The 18,919-nt window shown below is 45.0% G+C and overlaps 1 protein-coding gene across 4 annotated transcripts in view; it reads right to left on the minus strand.

Annotated features, from left to right (window-relative positions):
• The window catches only part of ADAMTS17 (ADAM metallopeptidase with thrombospondin type 1 motif 17), a 327,264-nt gene that overhangs the window by 144,694 nt on the left and 163,651 nt on the right, over positions 1–18,919 (minus strand). For all 4 annotated transcript variants that reach the window (XM_013060100.2, XM_045070851.1, XM_045070852.1 and 1 more), the window contains exons 9-10: positions 16,431–16,571; positions 14,469–14,619 (exon numbers count right to left, since the gene is read on the minus strand). In XM_013060100.2, the coding sequence (XP_012915554.2) occupies positions 14,469–14,619; positions 16,431–16,571 (292 nt within the window). The remainder of the gene's footprint in view (positions 1–14,468; positions 14,620–16,430; positions 16,572–18,919) is intronic.

Here is an 18,919-nt window from a genome sequence, read left to right on the forward strand (position 1 = left end):
AACTTAACCTCAATACCCATCGCTGTCTGCGGGACTCACTTAAAATCCCTGTGACACATCCCTGCTCCTCACTTAGCTTCTGCCCCCCCCCATCCTCTCCCTGCCATCTCCATACACCCCTGTCCTACGTGCACCTGACTACCCACATTCCACAGCTCCTCTGTGCCCCCGGGTCCCAGCATGGGTTGCTGTTTCTGCTGGGAGAGCCCACTTCGCTGCAAGCTGTATCATGCCACATTGGAGAACTAAGGTAGAGAGCGAGCATGACCTGTGCCTGCCCTCGGAGCTCATTGCAGGGAAAGAACCAGAAATGAAATAAATAATCTGAAGAGAGCGACAGGAAATCATTCTCTGTATTCTTCAAGGCCAAATCCAGGAGCCCCATCTTCTGTAAAGTCTTTCCTTCTTTTCTCCATTCTCACCAGGAAGAACCCATTAGGGTTCTAAAAACACTCCACCTCCAACTGGTTCTTCTGAGTGACTGTCCCATGTGTCTCACCTGCTACCTCTCTGGCTCCCCTCCATCCTGAACTCCTGGGGAGGGGACATGCACTGGCTGTGTTTCACTGCCTCCTCCTCTCATTAGCTGGAGGATAATACAAATATTAGTATCCTGCCATGCTATTGTGTATCTTGCTTTTTTCTCTTAACATTTTAGAGTTGTTCAATCCCTGTGTAAATGGAGTTGCCCCATCCTTTTTCTTTTTCTTTTTTTTAACTACTGATTGTGCTATTTCGCTTTTTATTGTGAGATAGCTTAAGACTTAAAGAAGAGGTACAAAAACAGTACAGAAAGTATGTACTTTCTACCCCCACACCGCTATCAGCTTCCCTCTGTGTCAGCACCTTACAGAATCCTAAAACCATTATGAAAACCAGGATATTAATTCCAGTACAATACATGTGGAAGCACACAGTACCCACGCAGACAAGCCTCGCTGAATGAGCAAATGAATTAATCAACGAATGAACAAATACATTCATGAGAAGGCCATGCACTGCTCTGACAGCATAAGGGAAGAGCTAACATACTCTAAGAGTTTACTGAGTTCAGGCTAAGTACTTTATCAGAATTATCTCATTATCACTCATACCACTTAGGAGACAGAAACAATCACTTGTCACACCTTGCAGTGACCTACCCAAGCTGTGGAGCTGGGAGGGCCCTAGAACATATCCTCTTATCCACTGGTTTTAATACTGCCTCTTGATGGGTCCTCCTCTGCTTTGTCCCCCTACAATCTCGCACCCTCTCCATCAACCAGGAACATGGGCTCTTCACATCACTGTCTCCTATTTGCAGTAGAATGGAATGTTTTGCCCTGAGCCCATAATGTTCTGTTTGCAAGCATCGCTGGGCTACATAATCTTGGCTCAAATGAAATGTACAGTCACTCAAGTCACATCAGGAGTGGGAATGCACAGGCTTCCCCAGCTCCTGCTCCAACAAACAGAAGAAAATAGGGCAATCAGCTCGAGACCTACTCCTGCCTAAGAGGAATAAAGGAGGATCGTGTTTGTCATGTACAGGTAAAATTTTATCCTGCCCTGGATTTTAACTTTGTGTTAAATGGTGAAAGTATCAAGTTTTATAGGGGGAAAAAAGTGAAATAAGGTCAGATGGGAGAGGAAAAAAATATATATAATAACAACCACCACCATCACCACCACCAAAAACAAACCAAAAAATCCCAAAACCAAACCAAACCAAACCAAACAGCAGTGGAAAGCTACTGGTCTGGGACGAAGAACAAGGAAAATGAAACAGCTGTCTGGTTCTAGCATCTGTTGCCTCCCTGGCTACATTTAAGGTTTGGCAAAAGTCGTATCAACTGCATTTCGCAGCCGAGAGCCTCCAGCGGCTGCAGGACAAGCATGCCAGTGCCAAGCTTTCCTCCCATGGCGTACTGTGAAAACACAGGCAAGGTCTGAGTTCCTCAGGAGACAGCACTGTTCCTGCATTCAAAGCTTTACAATTTTTCTGCCACTGGCAGTGTCTAGTGTCCATTTTAAGTGCCAGGGAGGTTGTTTTGATACTCTTCCTCACCAGGCACCCACTGAGTGTTTGGAGAACAGCTCTGTCTCGCAGCCATACCGAAGGCAATGGTTATGTAAAAACCCTCAGAAATGTGTTGCTGATAACACCAGCCAAAAGGGAGATAAAATAAGAGCTGGATGAAAAAGTTACTAATCCAAAATTTCCACAAGTACTACTGCAGTTTGAAGCCTTCCCCCAGGCTGGTATGCCAGCCCCATTTCTGGAAGGCTCCCTGAGCCCTGAGGTTGGTCACTCCTTCCATGTCCCGTGGGTCGCAGAGACAGTTACCTGGCTGGGGCCACCTTGAGGGAGAGAGGGGATGTCACAGGGTGAAGGCAGGGTGGGGGCATACAGGCACTCTGCTGGCAAGGGGTCAGGGGACAGGGGACAAGAAGTGGCAGATAACCACACAACTTGCAAAGTCTGGAGAGCTCTCTGAGGAGGCAGTCTACTGTAAACTTCCAAACACTTCTGGAAAATTGGGGCCTTCTGCTGCCAAAGCCCAACAGTTTTGAGAAAGGCTACAGATGCTGGGCAGGAGGCTGAGACTGAGGCAGGCAGGACAGCTTTCAACCTGGCACCCAACCCAATGTCCTACCGCGTGGCCCCGTCTGTCTGAGAGGGGCAGGGCGAGGCTCTGGCTCGGGCCAGCCGCCCACTCTGGCCAGGTACTCAGCATTAAAGTGGCAGGTCTCATTTAGATAGGCAGTTCCCAAGCCTGGCTAAGTGTGAGATTTCCCCCAGGAAAGCTGTTTTCTAGAGACTCAGAGACTGACGATCTGGAGGAGAGCGTTCAAACTTCCGACTTTCTCTGGAGAAGCTTCTAATGACCCATCAGGTGTAGAAGTGACCAACATGAGAGAAAAGCACCTGTAGTTCCAGGTGGAAGTTTGACACTCTGAGCTTCCTGGACCCCACCAGGACCTCTAGTCATTAAGACGCCTGTAGAATCTCTATGAGATCTGGGAAAGTTCGCAAAGAGCCTTTCCATCCCTGCAACTTGAGGTGGCGGGTGGGGCAGGGGGGGTGAGGTTGTGACAAGAGAGAGAGAGACTGGATGCTGGAGAACAATGCCTGGTGTTCCTAAGGCAGCAGGAAGAATGACGGAAAGAAAGAAAGCACAAGGAAAGATGCAGAAAAGAAGGACCAACCAACAAGACTGTCAGCTAAATAGTGTCCCCTCTGCCACTGGCTTCAGGACAGAAAACAGTGGTAGTACTACCCCTTCCTGAGTGCACAGCACATGTCATTTGTTACTTAGCCCTTATAATGGTATGTAAGTAGAGCTCCCCCACCCCATTTTGTAGACTGGAAAACTGAGGCAAAAGAGACTGTGTAACTTGCTCAAGAGGCAGAGGCAGGAAATGACCCTGGGTGCCTGATTTGGGAGGCGACCTTCTTAAGCACTGTGTGATAGGAGCAGCAGCCCCATGCTGTGCAGAAAGGCCAAGAGAATTAGAGGGGGAGAGCAAACAATAGAGAGAAAGAAGACATAAGACCCTTAAATCCCAATTACCATTCTAGACACTCTTGCCTTCCTGAAACAAGTGGCCTACAGCTTCTGTGCTCAATGCTTTAAAAAAAAAAAAAATAGCATGATTGGCACATGCCTGTCCATTGCAAATGTCATGATGTGTAGGCTCACCCTTGCTCAAGTCAGTTAAAAGGCTGGTGTTCATCCCTTCCCAGCACTACCTTCCTCTCCAGGTGGGGCTGTCATACACAGGCTTCAGGGCAATGATGGAATATGTTGCCAAGAAGATTGTTGGGCTAAAGGTGAGTAGTCATTACATAGCACCTTCCAAATCAGAATCTCCAGGAACCAGGGTGATGTGGGGGGGGGGGCAGATAAGTATCTTTCATGCAGGAAAGAGCTGGGGGCTTTAAGAGACTGTGCTCATTGTCATAAGGTTGTCCTAACTCTGCATCTCTTCCTTCTGTCTCCAGGAGCCATGTGACACTCTGCCTTTCAGCTATCTACCTTGGGCTCTCTCACCCTCTGCTCCACCCAGCAGGATATCTGAGCCCCAACAGCTTTAAAGTCTTGTTAAATAGTGCCTTGGCTTTCTAGTGACTTTCCGACAGAGACAGGAGGAACTTGTAATCATAAAGAAGATGGACCAGGCTAATTGTGTAAAGTTCATTTCCCCTTTGTAATAAATATTTACCATCCAATGTTTATAACTTTTATGTTTGGACTTTCTTGAAATGCTTTATTGAATTAAAAACATCACATTACCATTGGCTAAAAGAGGAGACAGCTATATTTGCCAATAATTGCTGCAAGAAATGCCAGCTATCGATGCCAATTTTTTTTTTTTTGGTAGTTCATATTTCCATAGACAGCTCTGAGCCTTACAATACCAGTATTTTGCAGACAGACATGGATGTAATGGTGATGGTGTGGGGATCTCCAGAGCCCTAGACATGAAAATGGACCGCATTTTAATTTCTCTGGACTCTTTAGTATGCAAGTCTTTAAGAAGGCAAGAAGTCTGGTTAATATTTGAAGCTAGGCTGCTCCCAAAGCAACTGTTTTTCCCCAAGTTATTTACCCAATGCCTCTGAATGCAGAAGTGGCTTGTAATTTTGATTGATCTTAAAGAAAAAAAAAAACCAAAACTACACAAAGTTGCAGTCAGAAGGAACTTCTATATTTAAATTCCAACTAAAGAAGAGGAATAGCTCATGGCAAGCCAGCACTTCCTGCTGGAGACAGATGGTGGCCTGCCATGGCCTAGCACTCAGCCTTTTGCTAAGAGTCACCTGGGGAGCCTATAAACACCTTTGCAGAATAATATTTGTCAATGCATAATTACCGAATTCATAAGATTGCAAAGGAAACAACTGAAGTATAATCCAAAATACAAAAATAAATAGTTCAGTGACCCATGTGTTTCTTTGTCAACACGTTACCTGAGAAGATGTGGCCCTGGGTCTAATAACCACTGTCATTTTAAAGATTACTTATTTGAGAGAGACAGAGACAAGAGAGTAAGCAGGGGGAGGAAAACAGGGAGTGGGACAAGCAGACTCTTTGATGAGTAGGGAGCCTGATACAGGGCTTGATCTCACGACACTGACATCATGACCTGAGCAGAAATCAAGACTCAGATGCTTAATCAACTAAGCCACTCAGGCGACCCTAACCATTGTAATTTTAAAGTAGTGGTGAGTGTAAATGGTAACCTGAGATAGCAGCTACACAATCATGCAGTATGAAACTATCTGGGAGTCCTAATCCCAAGGCAATCATGGGTGCTGCTAAGACTGTTGTGGCTTACTGCCAACATCCATGGTTGAAGGAAACTACAGTTGAGCCTTGAACAACACCGGCATAGGGATGCTGACCCCTGACACCACTGAAAGTCCACATGTCACTTCTGACTCCCCCCAAACCTGACTATTAATAGTCTTCTGCTGATTGGAGGCCTTACCAATTACATAAACAGTTGATCAGCACATGTTTTGTATGTTACCTATATTATATACTGTATTCTTTATTTTTTTTTTAAGATTTTATTCATTTGACAGACAGAGATCACAAGGAGGCAGAGAGGCAGGCAGAGAGAGAGGGGGGAAGCAGGCTCCCTGCTGAGCAGAGAGCCTGACGTGGGGCTCGATCCCAGTACCCTGGGATCATGACCTGAGCTGAAAGTAGAGGCTTTAACCCACTGAGCCACCCAGGCACCCCTATTATATACTGTATTCTTACAATAAATCTAGTTTAAGTACAAGTCAATGTAAAGAAAACCATAAGAGAAAAATACATTCAGGAGTGCCTGGGTGGGTCACTTAGTTAAGTGTCTGCCTCTGGCTGAGGTCATGATCCCAGGGTCCTGGGCTGGAGCCCTGCATTGGCTCCCTGCTTCGCAGGGAACCTGCTTCTCCCTCTCCCTCTGCCTCTTCCTCCCGGCTCATGCTTGCTTGCTTGCTCGCTCTCAAATAAATAAAATCTTTTAAAAAAGAGAAAATACATTCATAGTACTATACTGTATTTATTTTAAAAAGTCCCACATATAAGTGGATTCCTACAGAGCACACCCGTGCTGTTTAAGGGTCAACTGTACTCATTTCAGTTACAGATTGGAAAAAGATAAAGATGTAAACCTCCATCATCCTTGTTCACAAAACCTCTGAAATCTATCCGGCAGCCCCTGGTTCAGAACCCCTGCTTCTGTACAATAAAGTTGTGTCCATGAGAAACATAACCCTCTGAGATGATAGGCATCCACCTTCTGCCGGGATCAGCTTTGGTTCCTCATAAAAGGCAGAAGCAAAATGAAAACTTTCCCCACTGGTAGTCATGGTGGTTAGTATTTTTCTGAAAATATAATCTCTCTAGTTTCTTTTCTTCTTATTTTTATGGGTCTCTATTCCAGAAAATGAAAAAGAAAATGTTCAACTCCTCAGCACTGGTGTGTTTTGTGGTTTTCTTCCCTTGGCGGTGTCCAACCTTGGTTACGTTTCATTATTTTTGTGTGTGTGATAGGCTTAAAGTTCTAGAAATTTCTAACACACACACACACACACACACACACACACTTTCCTCATGGATAGTTTAGGTATTTTTCCAACCTACCCCCTACTGCTCTGCAGTAATATCCACTGAGGGGCTTGCCATCAACAAGTTTTGGGAGATCCTGGACCTGAGAACAGGGACAGTGTTCCCAACTTAACAGTTGCATGAGTGTGGTTTGTAAAAGAAGAGGTTCCTCCAGATTCTCAGAGCTGTAATGGCTTTGTGATGTTCATTGCCCTATAATTCCTGGCTGAGTGTTTTTCTTTCTTTTTCACACCATCCAGAAAGTAGTACCTTTTTTTCCTATTAAAGGAAGCCTCACGTGATTTGGAGGATCTTGCTAAGAATTCTGCATCATAGTTCATCTCTGAAATAACCAGAGACACTTGACATGTCATGATATCATGGGCATAATTCTTGTGAAGAAATGGACAACTGGAGAAGTGGGATGAGCACAGGGCAACCAGGAGACCTACATCTAAACGGAATACGTCATGGGCCTTAACGTCAACTGCACCATTATTTTAGCAAAATGGAGTATAAATGACTATTGTGAAACATACACTTAGAATCCACTTTATGTAACCTATTTCTAATATGCTTGAGGGGCCACAGGGATAAGCAATACATGTTCACATTTTTTCTTTGTTGGCTTATGAGCTGTAACTTTGCTGTGTTGTTTATTGGTTGACTGACAGGTGATACTATACACTTTAACTTATCACAGTCCATCTTTCTGTGCAATCATTCCACCTCATACGTAGTATAAAACCTTACAGTAGTATATGAACCTCTCTCCTGCCCTGGCCTTTGTGTGAATATCATGCACTTTACTCTTAAGAATGTCATAAACTCTACATTACTGCACTGGTTTCCCATGGCAAATCTATTACTGTTTCTTACTGTCTCTCTAAAAAAAACATCACCATAAACCTCATGATTGAAGAGAACACCAATTTCTCATCATACAGTTCTGGAGGTTGGAAATCCAGAATCAGCTGCAATGAATGGGCTTAAATCAAGGTTTTCCCAGCCTCTCTGGAGGCTCTGAGGGGACAATCTATCTCCCTGAACTTTCCACCTCCTAGAAGCTGCCTTGCTCTTCTTGGCTGATGGCCACCTCCTTGTATGACTCCCACCTTTCCCTTCTGCTACCTATTCTGATCTCCTGCTTCACCCTCACTCAGGACCCTTCTGATTACATCAGGCCCATCCAGGGAATCCAGGAAATCTCCCCATCTCAAGACCCTTAACTGAATAAAACCTGAGAAGTCCCTCTTGTCCTACAAGGTAAAGCTCACAGGTTCTGGGATTAGGACATGGACATCGACCATGATTGTACTCTTATTTTTTCTGTAAGATAATTGTTTAAATGGTCAAGGATCTTTTAAAGACAGTTGAATATACTTAAGTATATCATATATTCACCCATGTAGCCCGTACTTCCAGGGTTCTTCATTTCTTTGTGTACATCTAGATTTCTATCTACAATCATTTTCTTTCTGCCTGACTCAATCCCAGGACCCTGAGATCATGACCTGAGCCAAAGGCAGAGGCTTAACCCATTGAGCCACTCAGGCGCCCCTGCCTGAAAGATTTAATATAAATAAAGCATGGGTTGGCCAGCTATGATTTATCTTAAGCTTTTTCGTAACAGAAAAACTCCATTTCACCTTAATTTGTCAAAGAGATTTTTGCTGGGTATTGATTTCTAAGGTGACAGCTTTTTTTCTTTTTTTCCTCTCAGGACTTTAAAGATGCTGTTCTACCATTTTCCCACCTGCATTGAACAAAAAATATGCCTTTTTTTTTTTTTAACCTTTGTTTACGTGTTCATAACTTTTCTCCTCTGGCCTTTTTAAGGTTTTCTCTTTATCATTACTTTTAAGCAACTGGATCATGAGGATCGTTGGTCTAGATTTCTTCATGTTTCTTTTGCTTGGGGGTCACTGAGTTTCTCGGATCTGTGGACTTATTTTCACCAAGATTGAAATTTTTTTTAGCCATTATTTCAAGTATTTCTGTCCTTGCTCTCTCATTTCCGTCTGGGGGTATTGTGTGTGTGTGTGTGTGTTTGTGTGTCTGTGTGTATCTCCACCTGTATTGTGTGTGTTTGTGTGTCTGTGTATCTCAACCTGAAGACCCACAACTCACTCATGCAGTCTTCTATTTCTTTTTTTCTTTCTTTCTTTTTTTTTTTATTATTTTTTACAGTCTTCTATGTCTTACCTTTTTTTAATCACTTCATTTTCAAGTTCACTGAGGATTTCTTCTGCAATCTCTCATTTCCCAGCAACAGGGTCTCTTTCATTTCAGACAGTGGAGTTTTCATTTCTAGAGTTTCTGTGGGATCTGTTATATATCTTCCATATCTCTACTTAACATGTTCCATCTTTCTGCTATCTTCTTGAATCTGGATTATGGTTACAATTACTGTTTGTTAATTCTATCTTCTGTGTCTTTCTTGGTCAGTTTTGATTGATCAATTTTTCTCCTCTTCATGGATGTAATTTTCAGCTCTTTGAAGTCCTGGTAATTTTTTATTTGATGCTAGATATTGTGAATTTTATTTCATTGAGTGGTAGATGATTTTGTATTTCTACAAGTATTTTTTAGCTTTGTTCTAGGGCCTGCTTAAGTCACCTGAAAACCAGTGTGATCCTTTCAGATTTTGCTTCTAAATTTTATTAGGTGGCACTAGATCAGCATTTAGGACAGGGCTAATTTTGCCACGCTACTGATGCAACACCCTTCTGTGCATTTTACATGAGCTCTGGAGGTTCTTCCCTCTAATGTTTCCAGATGGTCTTGGGTCATCTTCTCACACATACATTGCTGAGTACTAAGCTGAAGACTCATGGAGATCTTGTGCACATTTCTGAGGTTTTTTTCTTTATAAAGGTCTTCTATGGAACCTCTCTCTGTTAACTCTAACTTCCTTGGCCTCTCTGTGCTCCTAGCTCCATTTCTTCAACTCAGGAAGGTTTGTTTCTTCTCAGTTCTCCCTCCCCATGCCATAGCCTCGAGACTGTCCAGGCAGTAGGTCTGGATAATCAGAGGGCTCACCTTATGTGCTCCACATCTCTCATGAATGACAATTCTTTCTTGCTGGATGTCCAATGTAATGGAAAAAAAATCACTATTTCATATAGTTCATCTGATTTCTCCTATCCAAGTACTAACCAGGCCCGACCCTGCTTAGCTTCCGAGGTCAGACGAGATCGGGCGTGTTCAGGGTGGTATGGCCGTAGACTCATCTGATTTCTTAGTTGTTTCAGGTGGGGCAGTAAATCTGGTTCCTGTTACTTCATCTTGGCCAAAGGCAGAAGTCAGAATAAGAAACTAAAAGCAACATTGGGACCATAATCATTTTATTACATGAGATCCAATTCAATCCTCAAAGTCATTAAAGAATAATAATGGTTATAAAGTTCATTCTGGCACGGGATTAAAAGACCTTTCTGATTGGTTCTGGATATCTCTGGCTGCCAGAAGACTACAGGTGTTACATAATGCTTTATTTTTCATGCCAGTCAGAAGTTCAATACTGAGAAATGCTGAGCCTACAGATGTACACAGACAGATTTAGTTCTGTGTTCCATGGATGGGAATAAGTACTACCTAGCAGGGTAATAATAACACACATATCAGCTCAAGTACTTGGGTGCTGACATTGTGACAGACTCAGTTCTCGGTACCTTATGTGTATTAACTCACCAGGAGCCTTGGATTTTACCAATGAGGGCACTAATGCACAAATAAGAGACACATAGAGATGGTCACTAGCAACCAGTCACTCACTACCAGATCTACTCTGCTGCTTTGAACAGTTTCTTGCCCTAGAAGGAAGCCACAGGAAAGATCTTTTTGGATCCCTGCAAGACATTTGACAAAGTCTTACATGTATGTTGATGAAGCAGATAGTTAACTCAGGTTTAGAGAGAGTCAGCACTTATAATTATACAGGGACGTCTCTAAGAGCTTCTTCTTCAACACAGGCTTATCCATAGGGTCATCAGTAGTTGAGTAAAGTCACATGAAAACTTAAATTTGCTGTTAGGGTTATGGATGGATCCCAGATCAACAATTACTCACGAGCATTTACTATGTGCCAGCACTGAAACAAAGTACTTGGAAAACAATGGTGAGTAAAAGCAAAGATTCCTGCCCTTGAAGGGTTTATCATCTAGAGGGAGATTATCAATAGTTATGACAAGCAAGTGAATTATATAGCATGTTAAAAAATGGTAAGTTTATGAAAGTAGGGCTTTCCCTTAGGGAATCAGGAGTGCTCTAAGAGTGGGTGGGAGAGGGTTACCAGATTAACATTTTTAAGGATTTTATTTATTTACTCATTTATTGCGTGTCTGTGAGTTAGGGGAAGAAGCAGAAGGAGAGGAGAGAGAGAGAATCTCAAGAAGACTCCCTGCTGAGCATTGTGCCTGATGCAGGGCTCAAACTCATGACCCTGGTATCAAGACCCACGCCAAAATCGAGTATCAGATGCTTAACCAGCTGAGCCACTGAGGCATCCCTTACCAGATTAAAATTTTAAATTGCATGGTCAGGGTAGGCCTCCTTGAGAAAGCTGAAAAAACAAAACCCCAAAACTCAAAAAAGATGAGGCACTTAGTCACAGGGACAAGTGGGAGGAGAGTATCCTGACAGAGGAAATGCCAGCATGAAGCAGAGCGTGTCCCTGCAAGTTCAAGAAAGAACAGGTAGGCAATTCAACTGGAACGGAGTAGTGGAAAGAAGATGCAGAAGGAAGTGAGGACAGGATGAAGAGGGGAAAGGGCTCATACTAGCACCAAAAGTCAGTGTTACAGGGGATGAGAAAGGAACAATATAACATAGGTACACCCTTCTGTTATACTTGAACACCCATTGAAACACAGATTCACAAAGGTACCACATGAGTAAATTTATGACAAAGCAAGTCTTAGAATCCCTTAGTTGGGGGACACCTGGGTGGCTCGGTCGATTAAGCATCTGACTCTTGATTTCAGCTCAAGTCATGATCTCAGGGTCCTAGAATCAAGCCCCCCCCCCCCATTGGCCTCTGTGCTCAGAGTAGAGTCTGCTTAAGACTATTTCTCCCTCTCTTTCTGCCCCTTCCACTACCCATCCCCTCTCTCTCTCTACTTAATTAATTAATTAATCTTTTTTAAAAAAAAGAAAGAAAAAGAAAAAAAGAACCCTGTAGTGGGGTACTGCCTTAGTTTGGCTTTGAATCGTATGGTGTATTCCAGGCCTAGGGTAGCCCTCCCCAAGCTCTTGGTTCCCAGCTGGCTCCTGCTCTCTTCTCCATCCTTATCTCCTGTGCTTCAGCATGGCATTACCACCATCTGACTGTGTGAGTTGCTGCAATCTGACTGTAAGATTCACACTGAAGGGAGCACCCTTGTCTTGCTAGCAGGAAAATTTCCACTAGCTCCCTGAGGCTGCTGGCCAGCTAGACAGCTGTGCTAACACATGCTCTTTTGCTCCTACTAGGTACTAGGGAGACAAATGTCCATTTTATTTTAGGACTGGTGAGCTCTCAAAGGAAAGGCAAGTGGGAAAATGTATTTTGTGGTTCCTGGTGAGCTGTGTAAATAAATGTTTGGTTTCCCTGTAACTTACACAATGAAAGGATCTCACTTTATATATTTGTATGTTGAGCTTCTAGGGAGGAAAAAAAAAGTAACATAGCTAAGCCGATTATTACTTAACAACATTTCAGTGTCTTCTTCAAACAAAATGAAGCTAGCAAAGAAAAATGAAATACCAGGTCACCTTCCTCCCTGTTGGGGTCTGTCTTTAAATGACTGTACATAGTCTTTCCTTCCTCAGTAATAGACACACCCAGGCTCAGTCTGAAGCCCACTCCCACCTTCCTGGCTGGTTGACCTCGGCCTATTACCTAACCCCTCTTAGTCATCTGTTAAATGGGGTACAAAGTCTCTGCCTTGACAGTTGTCCTCAGGGTTTCAGTGCGTGGAAAGTTCACCCTATCTATGCATTCTCTCTGCCCGGGAACTCATGAGTCCCCAGTATAGGTACCTCCCTCCTCCTATCCCTCCTGGCCCAACTGGTATGCAATCATCTGGCTCCTAAAAGGCAAAAAATGGCAGCAGCTCTCAGGCAGGAAGGGGTCTCTGCCTGGCTTGCCACCCCCACCTCACCTCCAGCCCCACTGCCTCCCCCATCCATCCTGCCCCCGTATGGGCCAGCAGAGCCTGGCCTGCAATATCCCACCAGCCCTGAGGTTGGGCCGAGTGGCTGCTCTGTGTCCTGTGACTCGGCTGGGCACTTCCCTCTTCTCCATCCCCGCTGTCCAGGGCATCTTTACTCTTCCTGAATGCTCAGGGTCCTCTACTGGGGTTCTAGCCACATGGGCTTTGTGCAGACACCACACCATCAAAGGACCCTCTGAAAGCTGGCCTTTCTGATGATTCTGTGTCGTCAGGTACTTTAAAGCAATGAAGGCTGGGACAGGCAAATGGTGCCTCCTGGCTAGCACATGGTATATGAAGAAGCATCTTCATGGTCAAGGCCAGTGGTGAGCACCAGACAAACCAGTGGCAGACTGCCGGGGATGAGTAAATCCTGAGGCTCATTGCATCTCCCCAACGAGGTGTAAGGTACAAGGCACTGGGGTGCACAGTGGGAGATGGCTCTGGAAGGGCCCCTTGCTGGCACCTCTGCAGGGGGATGGGAGAGAAGGATTCACGACAGTGAACAAATGCCCTTCAGGGAAACAGCTAATGGGAAGTGCTGAGGAGGCTCTGCCCCTTTCTGCACCCCAAACAATGGCAGGTTGTTCTCCACCTGAGGACTCTGCCCTGATTTCCTGAACCAACACCCCCAGAGCCAGGAAGCCCTCGAGAGGCAACATCCTACTTCCCGGAGTCCAGACAGACTTGTTCTGCCTGGCTGTGACCCCGGGGTCTCAATCTGGAGGCACAATCCCTGGTGTGTCTGTCCTGGAGTTAGTCTTGCCCTCAGCTCTTGTTCTGGGAACCTGCCCCACCCTCCAGGCTCCTGCCCCGGGACTTGATGCTAACCTGAGCTCCAGCTCTAGGACGGCCCCCCGTGGGCCAGCTGCCACTGGCTCCTGAGTCCTACATGACCCCACCTGGGCTAGTTCTCCTGCTTCTGGCCTTCTGCTCCAGAACAGCACAGGCCCTGGCCCTCTATCTGAGCCAACTGCCAATGGCCGGCTAGCACACCAGCTGCTCTGGCCTCCCCCTGGGCCATGGCACAGACATGGCACTGCCCCAGGTACCCACGTGTCCATCTTGGTACCTCCACCCCCAGAAGGGCCAAGGCATGGCCTGCCATCTGTAGCGCGGTGAGAAAGCATGCACTCTGCAGGCAAACAGACTGAGACCAACCCTTGCTCTCCTGCCTATGAATCAAGCCATTCGGAACGACCGCTTCAACTCTAAGCCTTGGTGTTACCCCCTGTACGCTAGGGAGAGCAGCCCGGGGAGCCTGTGGTGAGGGCTGATAGGCTTACAAATTAGAAGCTCTAGCAAAGGACACACCATGCGGGCATGGCTCAGTAAATGCTAACATCTTGACAGGGTCACTGGTACCACTATTAAATAACCAATATTATTATTTAGTGAAATGTTCCCAACCCGACACATCCCAGTGCTTCGCGGTTCTCAGCTGCCTCCCATAGCTGTCTGGGGTTTGAGATCAGGTGACACCACCTCACTTCCGAGAAGGATGGGGTGCTCCTGTGCAAATGACTGCAAAGGTGTTCCATACGTGCGTGCGTGGATCAGTGAATGTGTGCGTGCATATGCAGGGGTGTGTGTGTGTGTGTGCGCGTGCGCACAAGTGGTGTAGGAGAGCAGTGTCCTCCAAGAGAAGGCAGGCACTCTCTCCTGAGCCAGCCCTCCTGCGGTTGCTTACCTCCATGTTTCGGCAGAAGGTGGCATTGGTGCCAAACAGGATCTGGCACTGCTCGTTGGCGCTGTAGTGCATCCCTGGCAGCTTGTGAGGGAGACGGATGGCATGCCGGCTCCTGGGGTCGGTGACCAGCAGACATGTGCTGACTTTTGACCTGGAATAGCCAAGAGGCAAGCTGACTGACAAGTGGCCTGCCCAGGTTTCTGTTCTGATTTGCCAGACAAGAGCAGGTGAGAAGGCTGCATCTCCAAACTACCGATGGCAGGATGCCCCAAGCCCCGGCACATGGATGGTGCTTTTTGGTTCTTTTTGCTCTTTTTTTCAACCTGGCCCAATGCAGATATTTACGGCAAAGGCAATGGGAGTTTAGCAACTAGGAAAGGGCCTGAGAAGCACACCCACGAGGCTAATGTACCTTTCTCAAGTTTGAGCATTCTCGGATGAGAATGCTTTTGAAATAGATTCCTAGGGTATTTTCTTAGAATATGTCTCTGAGCAAAATTACTAGGAATGAAGAAAAAAAGAGAGAAGTTAGGGTCATTTTGTTCCATTTCAAATAAAAACCAAGTGCTTATTTCCAACTCTGCAGATTCTCTTGGAGGGGCTGTGGCAGGCCGAGACAGTGGATGGGTCCAGGTATCCCATCCCCGAAAGCTGGCTGGTGGCACGGCCTGCAAAAGACATCAGGACGGCAACCAGGGTGGGAGTGTTCACAGATGTTGAGAGCAACTCTGAGAAACTGAACTGGGGGGCTGTGGCTCCATTAGGAGGTTAAATATTTGAATGCTTTGATTTCTCAATTCCCAAAGCAAGGCAGATGGTCGAGGAAAGGAAAGCCAGCCTTTCGCCAAGATTCCTAAGGGGCAGAACTGCACATGAATACACACAGGCTGACACTGGTCCACCTCTCCTGGGCTCTGATATACACAACACTTGAACAAAGGCAGTGGAACCAGCCACATGTGTATGAGCAAATGAAAATGCCCCAGCCTGGTTCACTGACCCTTCTGGGAAAAATGAAACAATGTCAAGTGGCTTACAATATTTCATTAAGGTTCTATGATAACAAGTCCTCAGGAGGAAACAAATTATATTAAAACTAACAAGTCCATTTTTAAGAATTGTGTACCGCTTAATTTCCCTAACTGCAGGAAATGTCACAAAAGAAGACTCAGGATGAGGAGAGAAGGCAGAGTGATATCTTAACTGCCCAGTCCTGAATTCACTGGGTGCTTTAATGTGTTACTGAACTACAAATCTTCATAGGCAGGTAAGATTCCCTGAGTTCCTTTTGTCTCCACGGAGAGGACAGATAACTCCAGCTAAGTAAGGAAGTGATTAGGGTCTGTCCATCTAATCTGTAAGTTTGTCCCTGAGGTCTTGACACTAAGGGATGCTTATGGTACAGGAGCTACAACCTTGTTTGACAAAGGTCTGAAATCAGACGGCCAGCTCTTCCATGAAAATCTGCGAGTGGAATGGTGCAGATATATTCTGGAAAGAAAGTGACAGTGAGATAGACAGAGAGCATGCCCACATGGGAGGGAGGTGAGCGGGCCTCGCTCCTCAGCAAATGTATTCCCTATCAAGGGAAGCAGCCTGAACATTAAGGAAATGTCCTTTTGCAGAGCAGCCCAGGGACACTGCTAAGACGGTGTCCATCCAGGGTCAAAAATACTGCAGAGAAACACGATGGGGTTCTTTTCAAGTCACAGTCACCATGTTGACATTCAATCAAGCAACAAAACATTTATGAATAGCAGTTGAATGTCCTGCATCATACTGGACACACACTTGGGAGGAAGTCTTGGTCCAATAGGGGAGGTTCTTACTGACCGCCTCTTTACCAGTTCACAGTTCTAAGAGACTCATTTCTCCTTCCCATACTTGCTAAGACTCCAACTGTTGTGTCTTCTGGAAGTACTTTCAAATGTAGCGACTGTATAGAATGATTCAAAGACTTACTTGAGGAAGTTTTCAAGGTCATCGCGACTGCATGAGGACCAAGAGAGGTCGCTGGGGTTCCGGCCTTTTACCCACTCCCCTGACATGATGTGGGATCTACCAGCACAGGATGAGTGGTCATCATCATGGTTCATCCCCAAGCTGCCCGAGGGAAAGGAAAAGGAGAGAGGGACACTTAGACTATAGGCTTTCACATACTAGGCTAACTTAAGTCAAACCTGAGAGACCAAGAGTGACACAGGCTGATACTTGGTACTTGGCTATCCTCAACAGAGAAGACTGACAACCACAAGTTCATATAGAAACAGGAGGATGATTTCCTTACTTCATGAATGAAGACCAATGAAGCACACAGAACACCATAGCATTTGCTAAATGCATGAAAAAATGAACAAATTACATTCACTGTGGTATCATAGTTCTTAAACTCTAAGTTTCTGATGATTACACTTGCTTTTTGACACTCATCCAGACTTTGGCTTACATAATATCATGGGTGCAAATCTTCAAATCAGTGAAAAATGTGGCTTTTCTATCTTTTACATCACATCATTATACCTGGGCCTACCAAGATCATACCTGTCAACCTTCCCTGCCCCAGGGTACCTAACAGACACCAGGATGCCTATCTAGATGTATGTGGCCCTCCACACACTATAGGCTGAATGATGGTCTTAGTTTGCACATCTGCTGTCACTGGGATAACCTGGGACACAGAACATAGGAGATCAGAGGGCCCAGACTTTGTCGATCTGTGATTTCCAGGGCAGAGACTCACTGTGCTCAAGGATGCCCATCCTTTGTCAACAAGCTCAACGGAGACGACATGCACCTACCTTCATTCAAAAATATATAAGAGAAGTTTCCCAAGTGCCAGCTAATGGACTAGAAATAGAACAAAGAATGATACATGATATGCCATCCTTGACATCAGATCACTGTGAGCCTGGGCAAGGAGAAGACACAGAGATAACTCCAAAAAGAAGTTCTAAAGGCTTCTCCAGAGCCACTTTTCCCAGTTTCCATCACATGTCTCTGACCATTTTCCATCAATTCCCCGTGTTGGCTACTTAATTCTGGTATTTCTCAACAGAGACCCACCTGTTTTTACTCTACATGCCCTCTAGATCCGTCCATACGCTTGCCTACAAGACACAGCCTTCACCGCCATCACATAGAGTTGGATTAGTCAAAACTTTCCACATCCTTCTTGAAATATACCGGCAGGCCCTCATGCTCCTAGGTCTCCAGGCTAGCTGGGCACTCTCTGCTCACCTATGCATTTCTGCTCCTATGAGTCAAGAGTACACTTAACCTGGGCTTCTCAAACCTAATTATGTCACTAACACCTGTGTCAGTTAACACAGGTGGTCACATGTTGTGCTAATCAATGAAACAAGAAAACAAAAGCTGTTGTTTTCAGGAAAACTAACTTAGTGAGTAGCTAAAAATAGCCCACTGCCCACCTGGGGGTGGGCAAGACAAGTGTAAAAGATAAGGGCGGAAAAATATAAAAATCTGCGCGCTGGCCCGCTTCATAAGGGTCTTTTATGTTCTACTCCATCTAGAAAAGAAAAAAAGAAAAAAAAAAAAACACCCTTGGATTTGAACTCAATTCGTTACAGTTGCAGCTTGTGTGATGAAGGTGATATGTTAAGTCCAGTTAGCAGACACATGCCCTCAAAGAAAAAGCTTTCACCCCCACCGTGAAATTGGTGAAAAAATTTAACATTTCCATGGCTTAAACTAAAACAAAATATAGAAGGCACCTAAGTATAATTTCTTTACATTTCCCCACTTGGACCAGTTTTTTTGGTCAGTTGGTCAAATGACTAACTACTATCCTTTCAGAAGAAAGCACACCGGTGGCGTCACCTTCATGTGGATGGCCACATTGTGCCATGGTCCGGACTGCTCTACTAGACCCTACCCTCAACAATGCCCTCCCTCTGCGTTTCCCAAAGGCTCTTCCAGCTCCCCAGATTCTCTCAGGGCAGCATTCTAACCCAGTTTCTCCACCAGTGACTGGCACAGAGTGGGCAATCCATGCATATTTCTTGGATGAATTATCTATTTAATATGGGGGAAAGCAACACAACATTGGAAAATCCATTATCCATTACAGGGGTGCTAAGTCATGCAGTGGCGGCTCATTCAATGGAATGATGCGAGTCTTCTCTGCTTAGACAGTCCTGCCCTGCTGCCAAGAGACCAGGTAGGTATCCGGTTAAAGCAAAATGAAGAAACGATAGATTGCCCCAGTAGTCTGACCAAGAGAAATAATTTAGATATATTTCCAGTAGTTACTTAGCTGAATGAATCCTCTTTTTCAATGCCACGACTCAGTTTTAAATTTTTTTTCCTGCTCGTTATCTATCTATACCTACCTATCATCTGTCTATCATCTCTTTGTTTCGTGTTAACATTTGAAGGAACTAGTTGGTTTTTCAAGTGCATTTATAACAGAGAATGTTAAAAGCCATCTTGCA

This window comes from Mustela putorius, unplaced genomic scaffold (assembly GCF_011764305.1).
Source record: "Mustela putorius furo isolate JIRA1106 unplaced genomic scaffold, ASM1176430v1.1 tig00003972_pilon_pilon_pilon, whole genome shotgun sequence".
In the NCBI taxonomy this organism is placed as follows: domain Eukaryota; kingdom Metazoa; phylum Chordata; class Mammalia; order Carnivora; family Mustelidae; genus Mustela; species Mustela putorius.